Below are 23,278 nucleotides of genomic sequence, written 5' to 3'. Positions count from 1 at the left end.
TTTTCTGGAAGCCTGCTTCAGAGCTTGGGTATTTTCTGTGTACCAGGGAGCTAGTTTCTTATGAGAAATGTTTTTAGTTTTTAGGGGTGCAACTGCATCTAGGGTATTGCGCAAGGTTAAATTGAGATCCTCAGTTAGGTGGTTAACTGATTTTTGTCCTATGGCGTCCTTGGGTAGACAGAGGGAATCTGGAAGGACATCAAGGAATCTTTGTGTTGTCTGTGAATTTATAGCACGACTTTTGATGTTCCTTGGTTGGGGTCTGAGCAGATTATTTGTTGCAATTGCAAACATAATAAAATGGTGGTCCGATAGTCCAGGATTATGAGGAAAAACATTAAGATCCACAACATTTATTCCATGGGACAAAACTAGGTCCAGCGTATGACTGTGACAGTGAGTGGGTCCAGAGACATGTTGGACAAAACCCACTGAGTCGATGATGGCTCCGAAAGCCTTTTGGAGTGGGTCTGTGGACTTTTCCACGTGAATATTAAAGTCACCAAAGATTAGAATATTATCTGCTATGACTACAAGGTCCGATAGGAATTCAGGGAACTCAGTGAGAAACGCTGTATATGGCCCAGGAGGCCTGTAAACAGTAGCTATAAAAAGTGATTGAGTAGGCTGCATAGATTTCATGACTAAAGCTCGCAAATGTTAGCAACACCTCCGCCTTTGCGGGATGCACGGCGGATATGGTCACTAGTGTAGCCAGGAGGTGCGGCCTCATTTAAAACAGTACATTCATCAGGCTTAAGCCATGTTTCAGTCAGGCCAATCACATCAATATTATGATCAGTGATTAGTTCATTGACTATAATTGCCTTTGAAGTAAGGGATCTAACATTAAGTAGCCCTATTTTGAGATGTGAGGTATCATGATCTCTTTCAGTAATGACAGGAATGGAGGTGGTGGTCTTTATCCTAGTGAGATTGCTAAGATTGCTAAGGCGAACACCGCCATGTTTAGTTTTGCCCAACCTTGGTCGAGGCACAGACACGGTTGATACAACCTAGCCAATGAATGGAAGTTTACAACTTACAGCAGGTGTACAGATTAATAGAAATTTGAGTAATCAAGGTGACAGACATTGACACATTCACTACTGCTAGCTGATCTAGCTGATCAAAGCTGTAATCATTAGTCCAACAGTTGTAAATGAGAGTTTAAATTGGACAAATTCAGGTATGTTTATCCCTGTTTTGTTCTGTTTTTCCATTTAAGAATCGTTTTTCAACAGAATCAGTGGAATGAATACACCCCTGATCACACACAAATACAGTTCACTTTCATAGCAGCCACATACAAACAGCACGATCCCTTTGATTGTTGTATAATTCCTTCTCGCATCTACGCGCTCTCCTCCTCTCACCCTTTTCCCTTCGTTTGGTGGATCAGGGAATCGCCCGCAGCAAGAGCAACATCATTGATATATACAGAGAAAAGAGTCGGCCTGAGAATTGAACCCTGTGGCACCCCCATAGAGACTGCCAGAGGACCGGACAGCATGCCCTCCGATTTTACACACTGAACTCTGTCTGCAAAGTAATTGGTGAACCAGGCAAGGCAGTCATCCGAAAAACCGAGGCTACTGAGTCTGCCGATAAGAATATGGTGATTGACAGAGTCGAAAGCCTTGGCAAGGTCGATGAAGACGGCTGCACAGTACTGTCTTTTATCGATGGCGGTTATGATATCGTTTAGTACCTTGAGCGTGGCTGAGGTGCACCCGTGACCAGCTCGGAAACCAGATTGCACAGCGGAGAAGGTACGGTGGGATTCGAAATGGTCAGTGACCTGTTTGTTGACTTGGCTTTCGAAGACCTTAGATAGGCAGGGCAGGATGGATATAGGTCTGTAACAGGGATCTCAGACGATATGAAAGAGAGGTTGAACAGGCTGGTAATAGGGGTTGCGACAATGGCAGCGGATAGTTTCTGAAATAGAGGGGGGGGGGGGGTACTGTCACCCCAGCGTTCACTTTGGCTCCCCCTCCTGTCCAGCTCAGGTGTTCGGCGTCGCCTGCCTTCTAGCTGCTGCCAAACCTGCTGCTGGAAAACGCCCTTCACTCATTAACCCCGGACTTGTCTTGTCATCATTACACACACCTGGTTCCAATCCCCACTCTATCACTGTATATGTATTTCCCCTGTCATTTGTCTTTGTTGGTCATTGTATATGTTGCTTGTTTTCCTGAGAGGAATCTCTAGTTTATTTTCCTGAATACTTTATTATTTTGCACTTTGGGTTTCGTCCAGCTTTTATCTATGGTGCTTTAATAAATTCAGTAGTTCTAAACCTGTGGCTGCCTTCTCCCTACTCCTCTCTACACTTGTGAAATTAGCTCTGTGTACTTTCAAGGGCCAGCTGTGCTGCCCTGTTCTAAGCAAATTGCAAAATACCTTTTTTGTAGTACCTGACCACATGACTGAACAGTAGTCAAGGTGTGACAAAACTAGGGCCTGTAAGACCTGCCTTGTTGATAATGTTGTTAAGAGGGCAGAGCAACGCTTTATTATGGACATCTCCCCATCTTAGCTACTATTGTATCAATATGTTTTGACCATGACAGTTTACAATCCAGGGTTACTCCAAGCTGTTCATGCATCTCAATTTACTCAATTTCCACATTATTGATTACAAGATTTAGTTGAGGTTTAGGGTTTATTGAATGTTTTGTCCCAAATACAATGCTTTAAGTTTTATACATATTTTGGGCTAATTTATTCCTTGCCACCCACTCTGAAAGTAACTGAATCCCTTTGTGTGTTGCAGTCACTTCAGTCACTGTAGTAGCTGACTAGTATAGTGATGAATAATCTGCATACATAGACACTATGGCTTTATTCAAAGTCAGTGGCATGTCGGTAGTAAACATTTTAAGAAGCAAGGGGCCTAAACAGCTACCCTGGGGAATTCCTGATTCTACCTGGATTATCTTTGAAAGGCTTTGATTAAAGAATACCCTCTGTGTTCTGTTAGTCAAGTAACTCTTTATCCACAGTATAGCAGGGGGTGTAAAGCAATAACACGTGTTTTTCCAGCAGAAGACTATGGTCAATAATGTCAAAACAAGATAGCCCCCCAATCATTTTCTCAAAAATTTCTCTCCGCCAATAATCAGTCATTTGTGTAAGTGCTGTGCTTGTTGAGTGTCCTTCCCTATAAGCATGCTGAAAGTGTGTTGTCAATTTGTTTACTGTGAAATAGCATTGTATCTGGTCAAACACCCTTTTTTTCCAGAAGTTTACTAAGGGTTGGTAACAGGTGGATTGGTCAGCTATTTTTCAAATCAAATCAAATTGTACTGGTCACATACACATGGTTAGCAGATGTTAATGCGAGTGTAGCGAAATGCTTGTGCTTCTAGTTCCGACAGTGCAGTAATATCTAACAAGTAACCTAACAATTTCCCAACAACTACCTAATACACACAAATCTGAGCCAGTAAAGGGGACTTAACTATTTTTGGGTAGCGGAATGACTTTAGCTTCCCTCCAGGCCTGATGGCACACACCTTCTAGCAGGCTTAAGTTGAACATGTGGAAATTCTGTCTGCTATTATCCTCAGTAATTTTCCATCCAGACTGTCAGACCCCAGTGGCTTGTCATTGTTGATCGACAACAGTATTTTCTTCACACGGACTTCCACACGGACTTCACAGAATTCAAAAGTACAATTGTCTTTCATAATTTGGTCTGATATACTTGGATGTGGTGTCAGCATTTGTTACTGGAATGTCTTCCCTGAGTTTGCTTATCTTGCCAATGAACAAGTCATTCAAGTAGTTGGCAATATCAGTGGGCTTTATGATGAATGAGCCATCTGATTCAATGAATGATGGCACCGAGTTGGCTTTTTTTCCACAAAAATGTAATTTAAGGTTCCCCAAAGCTTTTTACTATCATTATTTTGGATAATTGATCTTCGTTTCATAGTATAGTTAATTTGTATTTAGTTTTTAAATTTGTAGTATGTTTGCCAATCACTTGGGCTGCAAGAATGATTTGCCATACCTTTTGCCTCATCCCTCTCAATTCCTCATCAATCCAAGGAGATTTGACAGTTTTTACAGTCATTTTCTTAATGGGTGTGTGCTTATTAGGAACAAGCAATTTCATAAATGTGTCAAGTGCAGTGTCTGGTTGCTCCTCATTACACACCATAAACCAGCAGATATTCTTTACATCATCAACATATGATTCACTACACAACTTCTTGTATGATCTCTTATATACTGTATTAGGCCCTATATTGGTTTTCCTAGATATGGCTATTATATTGTGATCACTACATCCTATGGATTTGGACACTGCTTTAAAGCACATTTCTGCAGTATTAGTAAATATATGATCAATAGATGTTGATGATTTAATTCGTGTGCTGTTTGTAACTACCCTGGTAGGTTGACTGACAACCTGAACCAGATTGCAGGCACTGGTTACAGTTTTTCTTGAGTGGGCAGCCTGATGATACTCAGCTTTCAACAACTTTTATTACTCTATTTAACGAAATGGGCCACAATTCTGAGAATTGCTCTGATGACTTGGATACATTTTGGGATGAGTAAAACATGTGTGCCGTGTTTTACATTCACAGCATCCGATTCGACCAGGTAAACTCGACATGCTGCAACGATTGTCTTTATTTTAAATCCAGTTTCGATGTAGCTTCGTTTTTATCAGTGCACAGCGCGCACTTGTGGTCTACAAACAAATCTTATTTTCGATCAGGGTACGAATTTAGTCCACACTGTGGCAGGCATGACAATGGGGGAGCAGCGGAAAGACCGTATGCCGCGCAGAGCTTCAATAACGGGAGCTTCGTGAAATGCCAACCCTGTTTTCGCTGCCCTCCAAATCATCAAAGGCTGTCCGAATGCAATGCACCGACAGACACGCAATGCTGCGTAGCGAGGTGAGCGCAAATTTTCTCTGGGTTGGCTTCAAATCTTCATAGGAAAAGGATGGCCATTTGTTTTCTATCTGGTGCTGAAACTATGGGTTCTTGGTTGTTTGAGTAACACTGTAAAACCCTATGTCTAGGGACCAGACAGGCTGTTGGAAATGTGCCCTGAATACCACGGTGAGTTTCATCTATGATGATGAAGCTGATGATGCTATTTAATTAAGGGCGTTTATGTGGTAGTTTTGTGAAGACCACTCTCAAATATATCATGGCTGTTATTCTTCTATTTACCTAAAATACATCAATAACAGTGTCACAGTTAGGCAATTTATTCGCAAATGTTTTCAATTTTGGTCAATAGGGCACTGAGCAAACAAAACAAAGTTATTCAATCAGGAATAACAGAGTTAATGTTGACTTCACATCAATTTCAAACTCAACAGGTCCAATGGTCAACAACATTAAGGGTCCAAGTGTCAACATCAAATCCCACCACAGTCAAACACATTGATCCAAGATTACATGGTGATTCTGCAACTTCACATGTCAACCATCAGACTGCATGTAAGTTCCAACCCCCAAATATGAGCCATTTTAGAAGTAATTTAAAAGGTACCGAGTTTGATAATACCAGTCCTTCACCATTCAAAAAGATGACTAAACTGTTTTGTTAGGATACTGCTGAACATGTCTAACTGCTCATTGTCACGCTCCTCTGTGTTCTTTCAGGGATAGTGCTTACCCTCATCTTGGTTTTCTCTGTACTTGCATTTCTCTTATTCATCTATATTAAGAAGAGAAGGAAAAGATCAAGAGCTTTTTTGCTTCAGACTTAATAATAATAATAATAATATATGCCATTTAGCAGACGCTTTTATCCAAAGCGACTTACAGTCATGTGTGCATACATTCTACGTATGGGTGGTCCCGGGGATCGAACCCACTACCCTGGCGTTACAAGCGCCATGCTCTACCAACTGAGCTACAGAAGGAGTTGAGCAGGATGATGAGCATTAGGGAGATTAAAAAATGTCAAACTGTCAATGCATAACACAGAACATCTGGTTTGACATGTTTGCTTAAAACCGCTTTAAATCTTCCACTGAGCTTTCTTTCCTGTCCTGTTTTTGAATGGTTGTGGTTTGACACAGATAAGGAGAATAAGCCATGCTTTAAGGTCAGCCTTAAAGACTGCCTCCCATCAGACAATATCCTGTATACCAACCAACATTCACGGAGCAATAAGACAACAGCAGCTGTCAATGAAGAGGTTGCTCTGCTACAGTCAGAGACCAGGTGCCTAGAGGACATTTTGAGTGAGTTATCAAGTGTTATTACTAATAGAGCTACTACCAGTCTGTTATTTCATTGGTATTACCAGTACCTCTACATCACTACTCTTCCATAAGTTGCAAAAATGCTCGAGGTTTTAGCGCGCAACTTGGATTTCAGCACAAATCTCCCATGTTATGTGGGTGGTTCCACGAAATTGGTCCCTTTTGTGTCTTTCATATTTTAAGTAGAAATTGTGCCCCATATTTAATTTGAAAAGTCTGTTATATTAAATGAAGTGCCCTTTAATGTAGACCACATGGATAATTCAATGAAGACTGAAAAGACGTTAAACTGTTCCTTTTAAAATAATTGTTTCAAAAGAAACATTGAACATCTAACAGTCAAATCATAGTGTAAAAGCAGGTGAGCTGGTTCTGTCAATTTTATGGTGTTTTGTGGTGGAAAACTGAGTGGGTCGAGCAGAACACGTCAACCCTGTTACCCAACAATTTACATTGTGAAGCTTGCATTCAATTGCCTCTCCCTGTTACACACAAGCTTCCATTCACCCTGTCAAAAGGGGATTTATGTATAATTTAAGATGAAATTGTCAACCCTGTTACTTTATTAGTCCCTTAATATAGTAGTTATTTTATTTAACCTCTTGAGATGGGAAATCATGTATTTTATTAAGTTGACCGTGTGCACTTCATGACAGAATGTTAAAATGAGGGGAAATCAGGTTTTTCTTGACCAAGTTACACTACCCAAAAGGGACTCATTTAGTGGAACGACCCATTAATACTTGATTTACGTATTTGGCTCTGGATTGACAGAAGTCAACATTCCAGACACATCACTCACCCGTAGTGATATTTCCCCATGTCTTACCAGGTTCTGACCTCCAGTCTGCGATACTGCAGACGGTTCTGGACAACCTGGATGTTCTAGAGGAGCTTGTGATCCTGCTGGACCCGGAGAGCCCTGGGGTGAAGAACACCAGCCACCTAGCATCTCGCTGCTCCTTCCCCGCCACCTGGATTACCTACACCTACTCCCTGAGGGAGAGCAAGAGCCCCCTGAGGGCCGTGCTGGAGGGGGTCACCACCAAACACCCAGAGTGGACTGTAGGACACCTGGCCAGGTTGCTGAGAGAGATGGACCGGAACGACACAGTGGTGGTGCTCACCAAGCTCAGCTTGCTTAAGGTGTTCTAGTCTGGGTGTGTTCTGTGTTGGGTCCGGAAGAGATGGCTCCATCCTGATACAACTGCGAGTCTCTACCCCCTGCCAAGGCACTGAGATATAACAGGAGGGCCAGTAGGAGGCATGCTTTTCTTGGGGACCCCAAAGCCCCAAGGCAGTGATTGGGAACACTTGCATTAGGGTTCAAGTAAGATATTTAACATGGCACTTATCACTTAAAGCAGGGATGTTAATCCCGGTGTCCTGAAAAAAATGGAGCTACACACTCTAGGTTAGTATATTATTGCATCTGAGCTCCTAATAACCAACGTTTCGACAGACAAGCTGTCTTCATCAGGGTATAATGACAAACACTGTGGGGTGACTAGTTTATATTGTGTCAAAGGACACACACACACAAGTGTCTGTAATCATGACCGTGTGTGGCTTGATATCATTGGTTAATTTTCAGATATAAATAGAACATACATGAATGGATAGCATACAATCATAGATAACATTTTGCTACATAGGCCTACAAACATTTATAATGAATAGCAAGATCACAGTAATGGTTTCAGATCAAAGTCTACGTTGAGACCTAGGGGAGCAAGGGTCTTTAAAGTAAAGATCCAGGCAGCCTCTCGTTTTAACAAATTGTCGAGGTCACCCCCTCTCCTTGGGAGAGGTGCCGATATAACGTAGGGACGAAATCGAGTGTTCATTTTTACCACAAGGGCAAGTTTAACTGCGATAACATGGCACTTATCACTTAAAGCAGGGATGTTAATACCGGTGTCCTGAAAAAACTAATTAAAAAGGCAGACTAACTAAACGGAGCACAGAGCACAAAATCTTTCCCTCAGCCATTACATGCGGAAACGGTCAGAAAAGTTAGGGGACTGGGGCACAGTTGTAAGATAAATAACTGCTTTAGCAGAGCACGTGATAACACCTTTGATCGGGATCGGTTTCCCTGTTTGGGGGTGTTTAAAGGATCTACATTTGTGACATTGTATTGAGCGCAGCTGTTACACTTGTAGTCTCCATCCGGTAGAGGTGCTAATAGACATTGTGCAGGAGTATTTTGGGGTGGTAAATAAGTTCACCAATTGATCAGATTTCTGCCCCGTGAAAATATGACCAAGGGAGGCTCCGAAAACACAATACCGATAGTGTCATCGGATCGTAGAATGTGGCAATGTTTGTGAACGATTTCCATAATTTGTTCAGAGCACTTTAAATGAGGGGTAGTGAGGATGCAAGAATGCTTCTTTTTGCGAGACTGTCCTTGAAAGAAATTAAGGGACATTTTGTTTTTGACATTCTTATCTAATTTCTGTGTTCATGCAAGTGGCTGACTGGACAAATCACACCAATGAGTAGCTGCAATTTGGCAGTAGGCCCAGACCGTGTTTTGAGAACAAACGAAAGATCTGTTTCAAGGTATCAGCTTAGAGAAAGAATCCTTGTGATGTGTTGGTCTGTCACATTATGAAACCGTATTGGTGGGTAACATGGATGAAACAAAACGGTAATGATGAATGAATTATGCCAAATCATGCAAATATAACTTGTCTTATATACGGCTATACACAGACAACGGTTGGGACTGCTAAGTTTTTCTGACAGACATGTGTACTATGCTGCATTTAGTTGGTTGGAACCTCTCCAGCACGCTGACAAATAAACAATTATTCAGTTAAGATTGAGTGTCCCTGTGTAAGAATTAGTTATGGATTTTTGTACCCCCTCTCCAATAATTATTTTTGCATCTCAGCCATATCTGTCAATCTGTCGACAGAATTGGCTGTAGGGCAAACTGTATTTCATGGGAAGCGGGTGACAGCTATCAGCCCTAAAACTGTTATGATCAATAGGTTTCCTGTAAAGATCAGCATATAGGACATTATCCTCACACAAAATCAGAAGATCAAGGAAACTGATTTGATGTGCGTGACAGATGTGTGTCAGATCTCAGGCGCTCAGAACAAGTGTTAAGTTCCCAACCTGGCCCTCACAATCATTTATCTTATGTCAAATGTAATATCACCAACCAATGATATTGCTGTATTTATACATTGCTTGTTATATAAATGTCATATTAGCATTTGTTTAATTCAATTTTCAAATGATCAACTCCAATTTGTTCAAACATCTTAACATCTTTATTAAGCAAATAACATTATAAATAAAAAAAGTGCATAGAAAAATTAAACGGGTTTAGAAATATGTATACAATTATTTACAAACTCAGGGTTTATTTGTACAAGGTAACAAAGACAAGTTCACACATATTTTCATGTCTTTAACACTTTGTTATACTTTAAAATAACCCTACCATATAGAACATACAGCTTTCTGAACCAGTTCTGGGAGAGATCGTCATGGTAACTTCAGGTTTCCAACTAGTGCTTTGCATGTTTCATCGAACACACAGGCCAGCTCTGCAGGACATTAAAACCAAGTTACTCTTATTATATTGTCATCATCCTCTTTTTTGCATTAGTATTCTTTAACATCTGTCAGAGCAACTGAGGTAGAATCCTGGCAAGAGGTTAGGGAGTGGAGTGGGCATAGAGACCCCTGCTCTGAGCATTGTTACAACATCAGTTTTTCAGCGAAAAAGGAAGCTAGGTTAAGGATAGCCGTATCCCTGAAAAAGACGCATCCTGTTATTGGCAAACTCTGCTAAGGGTGTTAGATGATTGACACATGGGAATACAGGCTCCATCTCACTGATTGGTCGCACAGGCTGGTGGGCCTAAGCTCTTCCTTACTGGGTATTATATTTCAAAAGGACAGTGCTCATTTCCTTTAGAATATTATCTGTACCTTGAAGGGTTCTCTGTAGCACGCAGATGGGAAGAACAGCATGACTCGAATGCTTGATATTCTTCTGTTATATGGCCTGCCGATACTAAGGCCTGCTGTACTTTCTCCATGAAAATTCTACCAGAACAAAGAAATACAATCAAAAACAATCAAAAAATACCTGCTTTAGAACAATGTCTTGTGTAAAGGCTGAAATGTAATACACAACTGTCCTCAAACATCAAGGTTCAAATAAGAAGAAGTAACAAAGTAAACAAAAAGAGGAAACGAGAGGAGGATTTCCCACTAGACCACCATGTATACAAAGCACAGCTAGTTTCACCAGTCCAAATCTGAACAGAAACATGAATAAATACAACTATTCTAGAGCTCAAGCAATCTCTTATTGTAGAGATGTGAACAACAGGGTGTACATTTGATGACTGAACTGACTGACAGCGTTGTCCAAAGTTGTACGACAGCAAATGTTAAGGTGCTGAGTGCATTCTCTCCCTATCTTGGTTTTACACCAAGACATTATTCTCTCTTAAAGCCATCCTACTGAGCAACATACAGTACAGTACTGGCCTAATGCTATGCTTGAGATCTCCAGTGCACAGGGGTGCTGTCAGTCCACAGTCAGGTATATATAGAGTTTATATAACACATCTCTTAGTGGTGTAACATGGACAGTGTTCCACCCTTTGTGGATGGCAGAGAATGTCAGAAGGAGAAGTCAGTACTTTGTTAACTCCACTGACTGTTGAGAAATATGGAGTCTGGATTTTGTTCATTCACTAAAGATGTGCAACTGTAGGGCAGCAAAGAAGTAGGCCTAATATTATTGCAAAAGGTAATCAGCATTTGCCATGATAGTAATAAAATATATTTTTAAATAAAAAAGAGCTACACTCGTCACTCTTGGATTGGGTAGTGTTTGCTACACGCAAAAATGGTGAAGGGAAAGTTCTTAAAGATATGATTTAGCTGCAGCAAACTCTTTAAGGGTGACACTGTTATATAACCGTTTAATTGAACATAATGGAGGTCTCTTCCCCGGTCTGTGTGACAGGGAAGTGTAGAATGGATAGAAAAATAGGTATTATTTGCTGGGTCTCTGACCTAGGAGCCACAAAGTCTATGGCCCATCATATCTAGCACCATGGTTCTCTGAACAGTCAACGGAAAGCAAATATGTACAACCTGACGCATGATGAGTTCTGTGAAAAATAATTTCAAATAAATAAAATGATGATTAATAAATCAAGTAAAGATGGAGATATGGCTAAGGGATCAACTAGAGAGGATGGAGCCAACATGATTATGGGTGTCGAAATTAAAAATCTCCCCCTGCCCCCCCGACAAAAAAAGATGAGGAATCTCTCCAAGTCTAGCTTTTCTGGTCCACCCTCATTTCAACAGAAAGTGCTTGACGTTATGGTGTCAAGGAAAATACCTTCATGCAACATAGAACCAGCATAACCACAATATGTCTGCAGCGTTCAGTATCCTGTTCTCAAGAAAAAAAACACACGCTATAACGGTAGCTACTTCCGCTCTCTTCTGTGGCAAACTTGCCCAACCTCTGGCAGATGCATATCGGTTAGGAGCCAATGTGAGCTTATTGATGCATGTCCCTGTGTGGCGCTCCTCTTCCCTCTTGCTCCCCATCTCCTGGCCCTGGTTCCTCTCCCAGTCTCTTCGTAGTGGCTCATCCTTTCCTGTATTTTCTCCTCCCCCACCTCCCAACCCAGTAAAACCTTAATTTAAGGCTTTTAACCTCTTCCTTTGTTGCCTCTGCTCTCACCCCCTTCCCGTGTGCCTTGTTCCCCCTGCAGAGACTGTGGCAGTACCAAGTCCTCCTTCTGCCCCTAGTTGAGGAAGCGTCTGCATTTCCGGGCCCCGCAGTTGCAGTTGAGCTTGCTTGCTGGATCTTCGATGGGGAACTTGTAGTCGTAGGTGAGCTCCTCGCCCCGGTAGATCTTGCGCAAGGCGAAGATGACGATGTGCTTCTGGCCCTCCACGTTGATGACACGCGAGTAGCAGTTTGGCTCGCAAGAGTGGTTGATGAAGCGTGCCGCATTGCCGTGCATTGTGGCGTCCACCACGTCAAAGTCATCGATACGGAACATGTAGCAGCCGATACCCTGTGGAGGAAGGAGGGAAAAGAGACAGGGGACTTAGTTTTAGTTTAACATGTATTATGTTGGCCTCCCGGGTGGCGCAGTGCTTAAAAAAAGTCCACCAACTAAGGTCTCGTTGGGACAAACTATAGGGCTTATGTCATCTCAAACACACTCTGGACTGATTGATCTCACCTTGCCATCGTAATACTTCTCTCGCTTGTCTGTGAGCACTGAGCGAATGACGATGCCGGCATACTCGATGACCATCTCCTGAGCATCGATGTTCCTCTTGCAGAACAGACCTCGGCCGTGGATAGCAGACCTACACCAGAGAGATGTCAGAAGAGGTTCAAGTATGAACAACAGTTCCCATAGCTAATCCCCTTGGCTATTAAAAGGATGCAATGGATCACATTTTTATTATCGGAGTCAATGAAAATTAATGTTACTCATTTTGCAGCAGAATAACAGAATAGCAGAAAAGGGAGAGGCAGGAAATATAAAGCATGCCTCAGTCCCTAGTTTGCTGTGATAGCTGTAGAACAGTGGTTCCCAAACTTTCTATAGTCCCGTACACCCCTCCAAACATTCAACATCCAGCTGCGTACCCCATCTAGCACCAGGGTCAGCGCACTCCGATGTTTTTTGCAATCATTGTAAAGCCTGCCACACACAAAACACACTATACGATACATTTCTTAAACATAAGAATGAGTGTGAGTTTGTCACACCCCAGCTCGTGGTAAGTGACAAAAAGCTCTTATAGGACCATGGCACAAATAATAATAATAATCAATATTTCTCTCTTTATTTAACCATCTTACATATAAAACCTTATTTGTTCATCGACAATTGTCAATACCTCACCACAGGTTGAGAAGGGTGTGCTTGAAAGGATGCACATAACTCTGCAATGTTGGGTTGTATTGGAGTCTGTCTTAAATCATTTCACACAGTCTCTGCCTGTATTTTGTTTTCATGCTAGTGAGGGCCGAGAATCCACTCTCACATAGGTACGTGGTTGCAAAGGGCATCAGTGTCTTAACAGCGTGGTTTGCCAAGGCAGGATACTCTGAGCGCAGCCCAATCCAGAAATCTGGCAGTGGCTTCTGATTAAATTACATTTACACAGAACCGCTTGTTGCAATTTCAATTTCTCTTCTTCAGATATCAGTAAGTGGACTGGAGGCAGGGCATGAAAGGGATAACGAATCCAGTTATTTGTGTCATGTTTCAGGAAAGTACTTGCGTAATTGCACACCCAACTCACTCAGGTGCTTCGCTATATCACATTTGACATTGCCCGTAAGCTTGAGTCCTTTCGCACAAAAAAAAATCATACCATGATGGAAAGACCTGTGTGTTGTCCTTGTTAATGCAGACAGAGAAGAGCTCCAACTTCTTAATTATAGCCTCAATTTTGTCCCGCACATTGAATAGTTGCAGAGAGTCCCTGTAATCCTAGATTCGGATCATTCAGGTGAGAAAAAACATCACCCAGATAGGCAAGTCGTGTGCGAAACTCGTCATCATGCAAGCGGGTCAGACAAGTGAAAATTATGGTCAGCAAAGAAAACATTAAGGTCGTGTCAATACTTTGCCCCATGCATATAATTGGTAGATTTAGATAGTGTTCTCTAAAGTTTCTAAAACTGTTAAAATGATGTCTGTGAGTATAACAGAACTGATATGGCAGGCGAAACCCCGAGGACAAACCACCCCCACCCCCCTCAAAAGACAAATTCTGTTTACCACTATTTTCAATGGCAAGTACTATAATTATAAGCCCAAGTCCTCCCAAATTGCAGTTCCTAGGGCTTCCACTAGATGTCAACAGTCTTTAGTTATAGTTTCCGGCTGGTTTTTGGAAAAAAAATGACCCAGAAATTGTAGTGTTTCTAGGTGGCTCCCATTTTGGCTGTAGTGTTTCCAAGTGGGTGGAGGAAAGCGCGTTTTCTTATTTATCTCCGGCAATGAACATACTATTCTCGGTCTTAAATCGTATAGTTTATTTGCGTATTAGGATACCTAAAGGTTTGATTATAAACATTGTTTGACTTGTTTGGAAAAGTTTATTAGTAACATTTGGGATTCATTTTGTATACATTTTGATGGAGGGAAACTGGATGGATTATTGACTGAAGCACGCCAGCTAAACTGAGTTTTTATGGATAAAAAGAAGGACATTATCGAACAAAAGGACCATTTGTGATCTTCTGGAGTGCCAACAGAAGATCAAATGTAAGGCATTTTTTATATCGCTATTTCTGACTTTCATGTCGCACCTGCCTGGTTGAAATATGTTTTTCATGTGTTGGTATGCAGGGCGCTGTCCTCAGATAATCGCATGGTTTGCTTTCACCATAAAGCCTTATTGAAATCTTACACGGCGGCTGGATTAACAACAAGTTAGGCTTTATTTTGATGTACTACACTTGTATTTTCATGAATATTAAATATTTATGGTAATTTAATTTGAATTTGGCGCCCTGCAATTTCACCGGATGTTGTCGAGGTGTCCTGCTAGCAGCAAATTAACAAAGTTAACCATTTTCACTGTAGTGTCCAAAACGTCTTCAAGCTGTCAGGCATCCCCTTGGCAGCAAGAGCCTCTCAGTGGATGCTGCAGTGAGCAACTGTTTGCATGCGTTATCACTCCACTGTGTCTCCCTTTCATGGCTTTTGCACCATCAGTACAGATACCAGTTAACCTGTTGAATCTAGGGGGCACTATTTTCATTTTTGGAAAAATAACGTTCCCAAAGTAAACAGGCTATTTTGTCAGGACAAGATGCTAGAATATGCATATAATTGACAGCTTAGGATATAAAACACTCTAAAGTTTCCAAAACTGTAAAAATATTGTCTGTGAGTATAACAGAACTGATATTACAGGCGAAAGCCTGAGAAAATCCAATCAGGAAGGGACTCTTATTTAGAAAGCTCTGCGTTCCTATGCGTCCCTATTGAGCAGTGAATGAGATCAACCAGATTCCTTTTTCTATGGCTTCCCTAATGTGTCAAGTGTCACAATACATAGATTCAGGCTTTTATTTTGAAAAATGAGCCTGAACGTCAACATTGCGTCAGTGGTCAGCTGGAGTCTCTCAGAGTGTTTTGTGCGTAAGAGACAAATGCCGCCATGGTTTCTCTCTTTCCTACTAAGAAGCCACCTGTCCCAGTTGATATATTATTGAATAGATATAGAAAAACACGTTGAGGATTGATTATAAACTACGTTTGCCATGTTTCTGTCGATATTACGGAGCTAATTTGAAATATTTTTCGCTGTTGTCGTGACCGCAATTTCCGGTCGAATTCTCAGCCAAACGTGAAGAACTAACGGAGTTATTTCGGCTACAAAAATAATATTCTTGGAAAAAAATAACATTTGCTATCTAACTGGGAGTCTTGTGAGTGAAAACATCCGCAGCTCATCAAAGGTAAACACAAATGCTTGTTTTGCTTTGGCTGTAAAGCATATTTTCAAAATCTGAGATGACAGGGTGATTAACAAAAGGCTAAACTGTGTTTCAATATATTTCACTTGTGATTTCACGAATATGAATATTTTCTAGTAATATTTATGTCCGTTGCGGTATGCTAATTAGTGTCAGTTGATGACAACGCTCCTGGATCCGGGATGGGTAGTTACAATTAATTAACAAACAGATTACCGACCATTTCGTATCCCACCGTACCTTCTCCGCTATGCAATCTGGTTTCAGAGTTGGTCATGGGTGCACCTCAGTCACGCTCAAGGTCCTAAACGACATCATAACCGCCATCGATACGAGACATTACTATGCAGCCGTATTCGTCGACCTGGCCAAGGCTTTCGACTCTGTCAATCACCACATTCTTATTGGCACACTCGACAGCCTTGGTTTCTCAAATGATTGCTTCGCCTGGTTTACCAACTACTTCTCTGATAGAGTTCAGTGTGTCAAACCGGAGGGCTTGTTGTCCGGACCTCTGGCTGTCTTTATGGGGGTGCCACAGGGTTCAATCCTCGGGCCGACTCTCTTCTCTGTAAACATCAATGATGTTGCTCTTGCTGCTGGTGATTCTCTGGTACACCTCTACGCAGACGACACCATTCTGTATACTTCTGGCCCCTCTTTGGACACTGTGTTAACCTCTCTGGGATATATGGGACGGTAGCGTCCCACCTGGACAAAAGCCAGAGAAAATGCAGAGCGCCAAATTCAAATAAATTCCTATAAAATCAAACTTTCATGAAATCACACATGTAAGATAACAAATTAAAGCTACACGTGTTGTGAATCCAGCCAACATGTCAGATTTCAAAAAGGCTTTTCGGCGAAAGCAAACAATGCTATTATCTGAGGATAGCACCTCCGTAAACAAAAGAGAGAAAACATATTTCAACCCTGCACGCGAGACACAAAACGCAGAAATAAAAATATAAATCATGCCTTACCTTTGACGAGCTTCTTCTGTTGGCAATCCAATATGTGTCCATAAACATCACAAATGGTCCTTTTGTTCGATTAATTGCGTCCATATATAACCAAAATGTCAATTTATTTGGCGCGTTTGATCCAGAAAAACACCGTTTCCAACAAGCACAACGTGACAACAAAATATCTCAAAAGTTACCTGTAAACTTTGCCAAAACATTTAAACTACTTTTGTAATACAACTTTATGTATTTTTAAAAGTAAATAATTGATCAAATTGAAGACGGGATGATCTGTGTTCAATACAAGAAGAAATCAAACTGATGCTAGCTTTCTGGTCACGCGCCTCTATCAAACAGTACACATGAAGTGACCCTCGTTTTGAACAGGGCTACTTCTTCATTACAGAAAGGAAAAACCTCAACCAATTTCTAAAGACTGTGGACATCCAGTGGAAGCGGTAGGAACTGCAAGCAAGTCCCTTAGCAATCTGGATTCTCGATGAAAACTCATTGAAAAGAGAGTGACCTCAAAAAAAAAACCTCACAGACATGATTCAAACAGTTTTAGAAACTTCCAAATCTACTAATAATAGTTATATCTTATCTTCTGGGGATGAGTAGCAAGCAGTTGAAGTTGGGCATGCTTGTAATCCAAAATTCCAAATGCTGTCCCCTATCCTAGAGAAGTGAACTAACCTCCAGACGAGCTCCAATGCCATACAACGCTCCTTCCATGGCCTCCAACTGCTCTTAAATGCAGGGAAAACTAAATGCATGCTATTCAACAGATCACTGCCCACACCTGCTAGCCTGTCCAGCATCACTACTCTGGACGGCTCGGACTTAGAATACGTGGACAACTACAAATACCTAGGTGTCTGGTTAGACTGTAAACTCTCCTTCCAGACTCACATTAAGCATCTCCAATCCAAAATTAAATCTAGAATTGGCTTCCTATATCGCAACAAAACATCCTTTACTCATGCTGCCAAACATACCCTCGTAAAACTGACCATCCTACCGATCCTCGACTTCGGTGATGTCATCCATAAAAAAGCCCCCAACACTCTACTCAACAAACTGAATGCAGTCTATCACAGTGCCATCCGTTCTGTCACTAAAGCCCCATACACTACCCACCATTGCGACCTGTACACTCTCGTTGGTTGTCCCTCGCTTCATACGCGTCGTCAAACCCACTGGCTACAGGTTATCTACAAGTCTCTGCTTGGTAAAGCCCCGCCTTATCTCAGCTCACTGGTCACCATAGCAGCACCCACTCGTAGCACGCGCTCCAGCAGGTATATCTCACTGGTCACCCCCCCCAAAAAAAATTCCTCCTTTGGTTGCCTTTCCTTCCAGTTCTCTGCTGCCAATGACTGGAACAAACTGCAAAAATCTCTGAAGCTGGAGACTCATGTCTCCCTCACTAGTTTTCAGCACCAGCTATCAGAGCAGCTCACAGATCACTGCACCTGTTCATAGCCCATCTATCTACCTACCTCATCCCCATACAGTATTTATTTATTTTACTCCTTTGCACCCCAGTATCTCTACTTGCACATTCATCTTATGCACATCTACCATTCCAGTGTTTAATTGCTATATTGTAATTAACTTCACCACCTGCTCCTTTGCACCCCAGTATCTCTACTAGCACATTCATCTTCTGCACATCTACCATTCCAGTGTTTAATTGCTATAGTGGGTTCGATCCCCGGGACCACCCATACGTAGAATGTATGCACACATGACTGTAAGTCGCTTTGGATAAAAGCGTCTGCTAAATGGCATATATTATTATTATTATTATTATTATTATATTGTAATTACTTCACCACCATGGCCTATTTATAGCCTTATCTCCATTATCTTACCTCATTTGCACTCACTGTATATAGACTTTTTGTTTTCTTTTGTTCTACTATGTTTTGTTTATTCCATGTGTAACTCTGTTGTTGTATGTGTCGAATTGCTATGCTTTATCTTGGCCAGGTTGCAGTTGCAAATGAGAACTTGTTCTCAATTAGCCTACCTGGTTAAATAAAGGGGGAAAAATGAAAAATAAAACCTACATGAGCAGCAGAATTCCCGTGAGAGAGTAACGGTTAATGTGATTGGATGTTAATTTTTGACATTGTGTTGTTATTTTACTTAACACTAGATTTAATTAATTTTATTTTTGGCAGTGAAATGAGGCTACTCAGGCGAGAAAAAAAACCTCACCCAAATGTATAGCCCCGTTGGAAAATATAAATGGACAGTTTGACAATGTGAGGAAAAAAAGTGAACCCACATTTTTATTTAGCGTACCCCGACGGCATTGCGCGTACCCCAGTTTGGGAAAATCTGCTGTTTAGAACCACAGTGACTGCTTCCTGTCAAGATAGTCCGCAAATTACCTTTGTGGGGTCAGTTTCTACCCCACTGAGAAACGCATGAGCTCTTTAGCCCAGAATCATGATCATAGTCACAGGCTCTGTCCATAGTTTTGGCTTTGACCAGGACGAGTTGTGTGCTGACCTGTACACGCCTACAGCCTCCTTCGATGTCCTCTCCAGATGTCTGAAGCGCATGGCCATGGGGAGCTCCAAGCTCGTGGCACGTCTAGGACAAAAGGGATAAGCAGAGAAGATGATGTGCTTCTGACCTTTCACGTTGAACTCTGAGAAAAGAGTCACTAGAGACTAAGACAAGAGGGTAGAACACATTTGTAACGTTGCTTGATTGGGGGAGGTAGTTGCAGAAATGACAGAATGGTTTAGTCCAACCACAAAGATCACTTTAGGGGAGTTACAAATACAGGAATGGACAACATTTCAATAGTGAATTAGTCACAGCTATAAAAATGATTGTGTAAACCTGTAGCTGTACAGCTGGCTCCTTTGTTACTCATCAGGCTGAAGAAATGTATTGATATGTCTACCAATTTATAAATGGATCAGTTGTTGATGTGAAAGTTGTTTTTCAAAGGAACAACATTTGCAGCAATGTTCAACAAGTTCTAAGAATGTTCCGCTAGACAAGATCTTTTATGGACTAGCTACTGCAGTATTTAAGCCAAAGGTTCCTTTTTTAAGATATTAGCTAGCTTCCTTTGCGATGGCCAGCATTACAATAACTCTGTAATCTGACCTTGTGGATTTGAGTGGGACTTCATCCTCCTCCTCATCGTAGGGGTTGATGTCAGGGAGCTGGCGGTGCTGGGAAGCCAGGAAGTTGAACATGTCGAAGGTGGACTTCCTGTAAGAGAAGACAGGAACAAGGTGTTACGTTAAATTTTACAGTATGCAGACTTTCTTTATCATAGTTATTTTGCCCAGCACTGTTGTAGAATTTGGGATGTGGACGTCACCCACACACTCTTCATATGTTACTGAAAGGAGCAGCATAGACGTCATACAGGTCTTATTTCCAGCTTACTCAGACTGTGGAGTTGGAGTTAACACTCACATCGAAACACAACAACCACAGACATCCTTTGTTCCTCTAAACCTGACAGCTGTCTACATTCAAATCAGACATTTCACCAATACTCCACACAGAGAGACTAGCTTCCACTTTGAAGTTGAAAACCACCTACAGAGGGGAAAACCCAGATTCTTTAAACATTTGCTAGACTTTAGTGCTATGGGTTGACCAACTGCAAGGTGAGGACAAAATAATACCGGTTCCCACCATTACACTACATTCTCAGAAACTTCCAAATTAATACATTTGTATTTATTAAACTTCTTCCAAACTATGACTCATGATTAGGGTTGCACATTTTGGGGAATATTCAGACGTGGAAACTTTCCGTGGGAATTAACAGGAATATACGGGCATTAACGGAAATACACTACCGTTCAAACGTTTGGGGTCACTTAGAAATGTCCTTGCTTTTGAAAGAAAAGCAATTTTTTTGTCCATTAAAATAACATTAAATTGATTAGAAATACAGTGTAGACATTGTTAATGTTGTAAATACTATTGTAGTTGGAAACGGCTGATATATGGAATATCTACATAGGCGTACAGAGGCCCATTATCAGCAACCATCACTCCTGTGTTCCAATGGCACACTGTGTTAGCTAATCCAAGTTCATAATTTTAAAAGGCTAATTGATCATTAGAAAACCCTTTAGCAATTAAGTTAGCACAGCTGTCAATTGTTGTTCTGATTAAAGAAGCAATAAAAATGGCCTTCTTTAGACTAGTTGAGTATCTGGAGCATCAGCATTTGTGGGTTCGATTACAGGCTCAAAACGGCCAGAAACAAATAATTTTCTTCTGAAACTCATCAGTCTATTATTGTTCTGAGAAATGATGGCTATTCCATGCGCGAAATTGCCAAGAAACTGAAGATCTGGTACAAGCGGTGTGCTACTCCCTTTACAGAACAGCACAAACTGGCTCTAACCAGAAAAGAAAGAGGAGTGGGAGGCCCCGGTGCACAACAGAGCAAGAGGACAAGTACATTAGTGTCTCTAGTTTGAGAAACAGACGCCTCACAAGTCCTCAACTGGCAGCTTCAATAAACAATACCCGAAAAACACCAGTCTCAACGTCAGCAGTGAAGTGGTGACTCCGGGACGCTGGCCACTGAGGCAGAGGACCTCTTGCTCAGTTGTGCACCGGGGCCTCCCACTCTTTCTATTCAACAGTCATTTTCAACATTAACAATGTATTTCTGATCAATTTGATGTTATTTAAATGGACACATTTGTTGCTTTTCTTTCAAAAACAAGGACATTTCTAAGTGACCCCAAACTTTTGAACAGTAGTGTACATGCAAATGAATATTAATATGGTTAATACCATCCTGATGTCCGAGCCGTGTCTGAATCCTGGCTTAGGAAGGCCACTAAAAATTCTGAAATTTCCATCCAACTACAACATTTTCCGCCAAGATAAAACTGCCAAAGGGTGTGGAGTTTCAATCCACTGTCTGCAGAGTTCTGTCATGCTATCCAGGTCTGTGCCCAAACAGTTCAAGCTTCTACTTTTAACAATCCACCATTCTATAAATAAGTCTCTGACTGTTGCCGCTTGTTATAGACACCTCTCAGCCCCCAGCTGTGCCCTGGACATCATATGTGAATTAATTGCCCACCACTTATCTTCAGAGTTCATAATGTTAGGTGACCTAAACTGGGATATGCTTAACACACCAGCCGTCCTACAATCTAAGGTATATGCCGTCAATCTCACACAAATTATCAAGGCACCTACCAGGTACAACCCTAAATCAGTAAACACGGGCACCCTCATATATATCATCCTGACCAACCTGCCCTCTAAATAGACATCTGCTGTCTTCAACCAGGGTCTGAACGATCACTGTCTCATTACCTGCATCCGTAATGGATCCGCGGTCAAACGACCACCCCTCATCACTGTCAAACGCTCCCTAAAACATTTCAGCAAGCAGGTCTTTCTAATAGACCTGGCCCGGGTATCCTGGAAGGATATTGACCTCATTCCATCAGTAGGATGCCTGGTTATTCTTTAAAAAGGGCTTTCCTCACCATCTTAAATAAGCATGCCCCACTCAAAAAATGTTGAACTAAGAATAAGCCCTTGGTTCACTCCAGACTTGAATGCCCTTGACCAGCACAAAAACACCCTGTGGCGTACTGCATGAGCATCAAATAGCCCCTGTGATATGCAACTTTTCAAGGAAGTTAGGAACCAATATACACAGGCAGTCAGAAACGCAAAGGATAGCTTTTTCAAATAGAAATTTGCATCCTGTAACACAAACTCCAAAACGTTCTGGGACACTGTAAAGTCCATGGAGAATAAGAACACCTCCCAGCTGCCCACTGCACTGAGGCTAGGAAACACTGTCACCACCGATAAATCTACGATAATCTAGAATTTCAATAAGAACTTTTCTACATCTGGCCATGCTTTCCACCTGGCAACTCCTACCCCGGTCAACAGCTCTGCAACCCCAACCTGCCCACTTTCTCCTTCACCCAAATCCAAATAGCTGATGTTCTGAAAGCGCTGCAAAATTTGGACCCCTACAGATCAGCTGGGCTAGACAATCTGGAGCCTCTCTTTCTAAAACTATCCGCTGCGATTGTTGCAACCCCTATTACGCCTCACTTTCGTATTGTCTGAGATCCCTAAAGATTGAAAGCTGCCGCGGTCATCCCCCTTTTCAAAGAGGGAGACAATGTAGACCCAAATACAAACTGTTACAGGCCATATCTATACTACCCTGCCTGCCTTTCTAGTCTTTGAAAGCCAAGTTAACAAACAGATTATCGACCATTTTGAATCCCACCGTACCTTCTCCGCTATGCAATCTGGTTTCCGAGCTGGTCATGGGTGCACCTGAACAACGCTCAAGGTCCTAAACGATATCATAACCGCCATCGATAAAAGACAATACTGTGCAGCCTTCTTCATCGACCTGGCCAAGGCTTTCGAATCTGTCAATCACCACATTCTTATCGGCAGACTCAATAGCCTTGGCTTCTCAAATGACTGCCTCGCCTGATTCGCCAACTACTTCTCAGATTGAGCTCAGTGTGTCAAATCAGAGGG

The 23,278-nt window shown here is 41.7% G+C and overlaps 2 protein-coding genes across 6 annotated transcripts in view; one reads left to right on the top strand and one right to left on the bottom strand.

Annotated features, from left to right (window-relative positions):
* The first annotated feature begins 4,402 nt into the window (after nt 1-4,402).
* On the top strand, nt 4,403-9,530 carry LOC124005305 (IGF-like family receptor 1). 3 transcript variants are annotated; one of them, XM_046314438.1, is made up of 5 exons: nt 4,403-4,922; nt 5,051-5,090; nt 5,357-5,477; nt 6,065-6,229; nt 7,083-9,530. In XM_046314438.1, the coding sequence occupies exons 1-5, from the start codon at nt 4,579-4,581 to the stop codon at nt 7,403-7,405; spliced, it is 993 nt and encodes a 330-aa protein (XP_046170394.1). In that variant the 5' UTR covers nt 4,403-4,578; the 3' UTR covers nt 7,406-9,530. The 3 variants fall into 3 exon arrangements, with proteins under 3 accessions (XP_046170394.1, XP_046170397.1, XP_046170395.1); XM_046314439.1 differs by having other exon boundaries at nt 4,821-4,922; nt 6,070-6,229; XM_046314441.1 differs by lacking the exon at nt 5,051-5,090 and having other exon boundaries at nt 4,785-4,922; nt 6,070-6,229.
* LOC124005299 (histone-lysine N-methyltransferase 2A-like) overlaps nt 9,518-23,278 on the bottom strand; it is an 80,488-nt gene continuing 66,727 nt past the window's right edge. For all 3 annotated transcript variants that reach the window (XM_046314428.1, XM_046314429.1, XM_046314430.1), the window contains exons 31-34: nt 19,874-19,981; nt 19,262-19,345; nt 12,505-12,634; nt 9,518-12,333 (exon numbers count right to left, since the gene is read on the bottom strand). In XM_046314428.1, the coding sequence (XP_046170384.1) occupies nt 12,058-12,333; nt 12,505-12,634; nt 19,262-19,345; nt 19,874-19,981 (598 nt within the window). In that variant the 3' untranslated portion in view covers nt 9,518-12,057. The remainder of the gene's footprint in view (nt 12,334-12,504; nt 12,635-19,261; nt 19,346-19,873; nt 19,982-23,278) is intronic.

This window comes from Oncorhynchus gorbuscha, linkage group LG19 (genome assembly GCF_021184085.1).
Source record: "Oncorhynchus gorbuscha isolate QuinsamMale2020 ecotype Even-year linkage group LG19, OgorEven_v1.0, whole genome shotgun sequence".
Classification (NCBI taxonomy): domain Eukaryota; kingdom Metazoa; phylum Chordata; class Actinopteri; order Salmoniformes; family Salmonidae; genus Oncorhynchus; species Oncorhynchus gorbuscha.
Note: the sequence above shows the minus strand (reverse complement) of the source record. Positions and strands in the feature narration are given on the sequence as shown.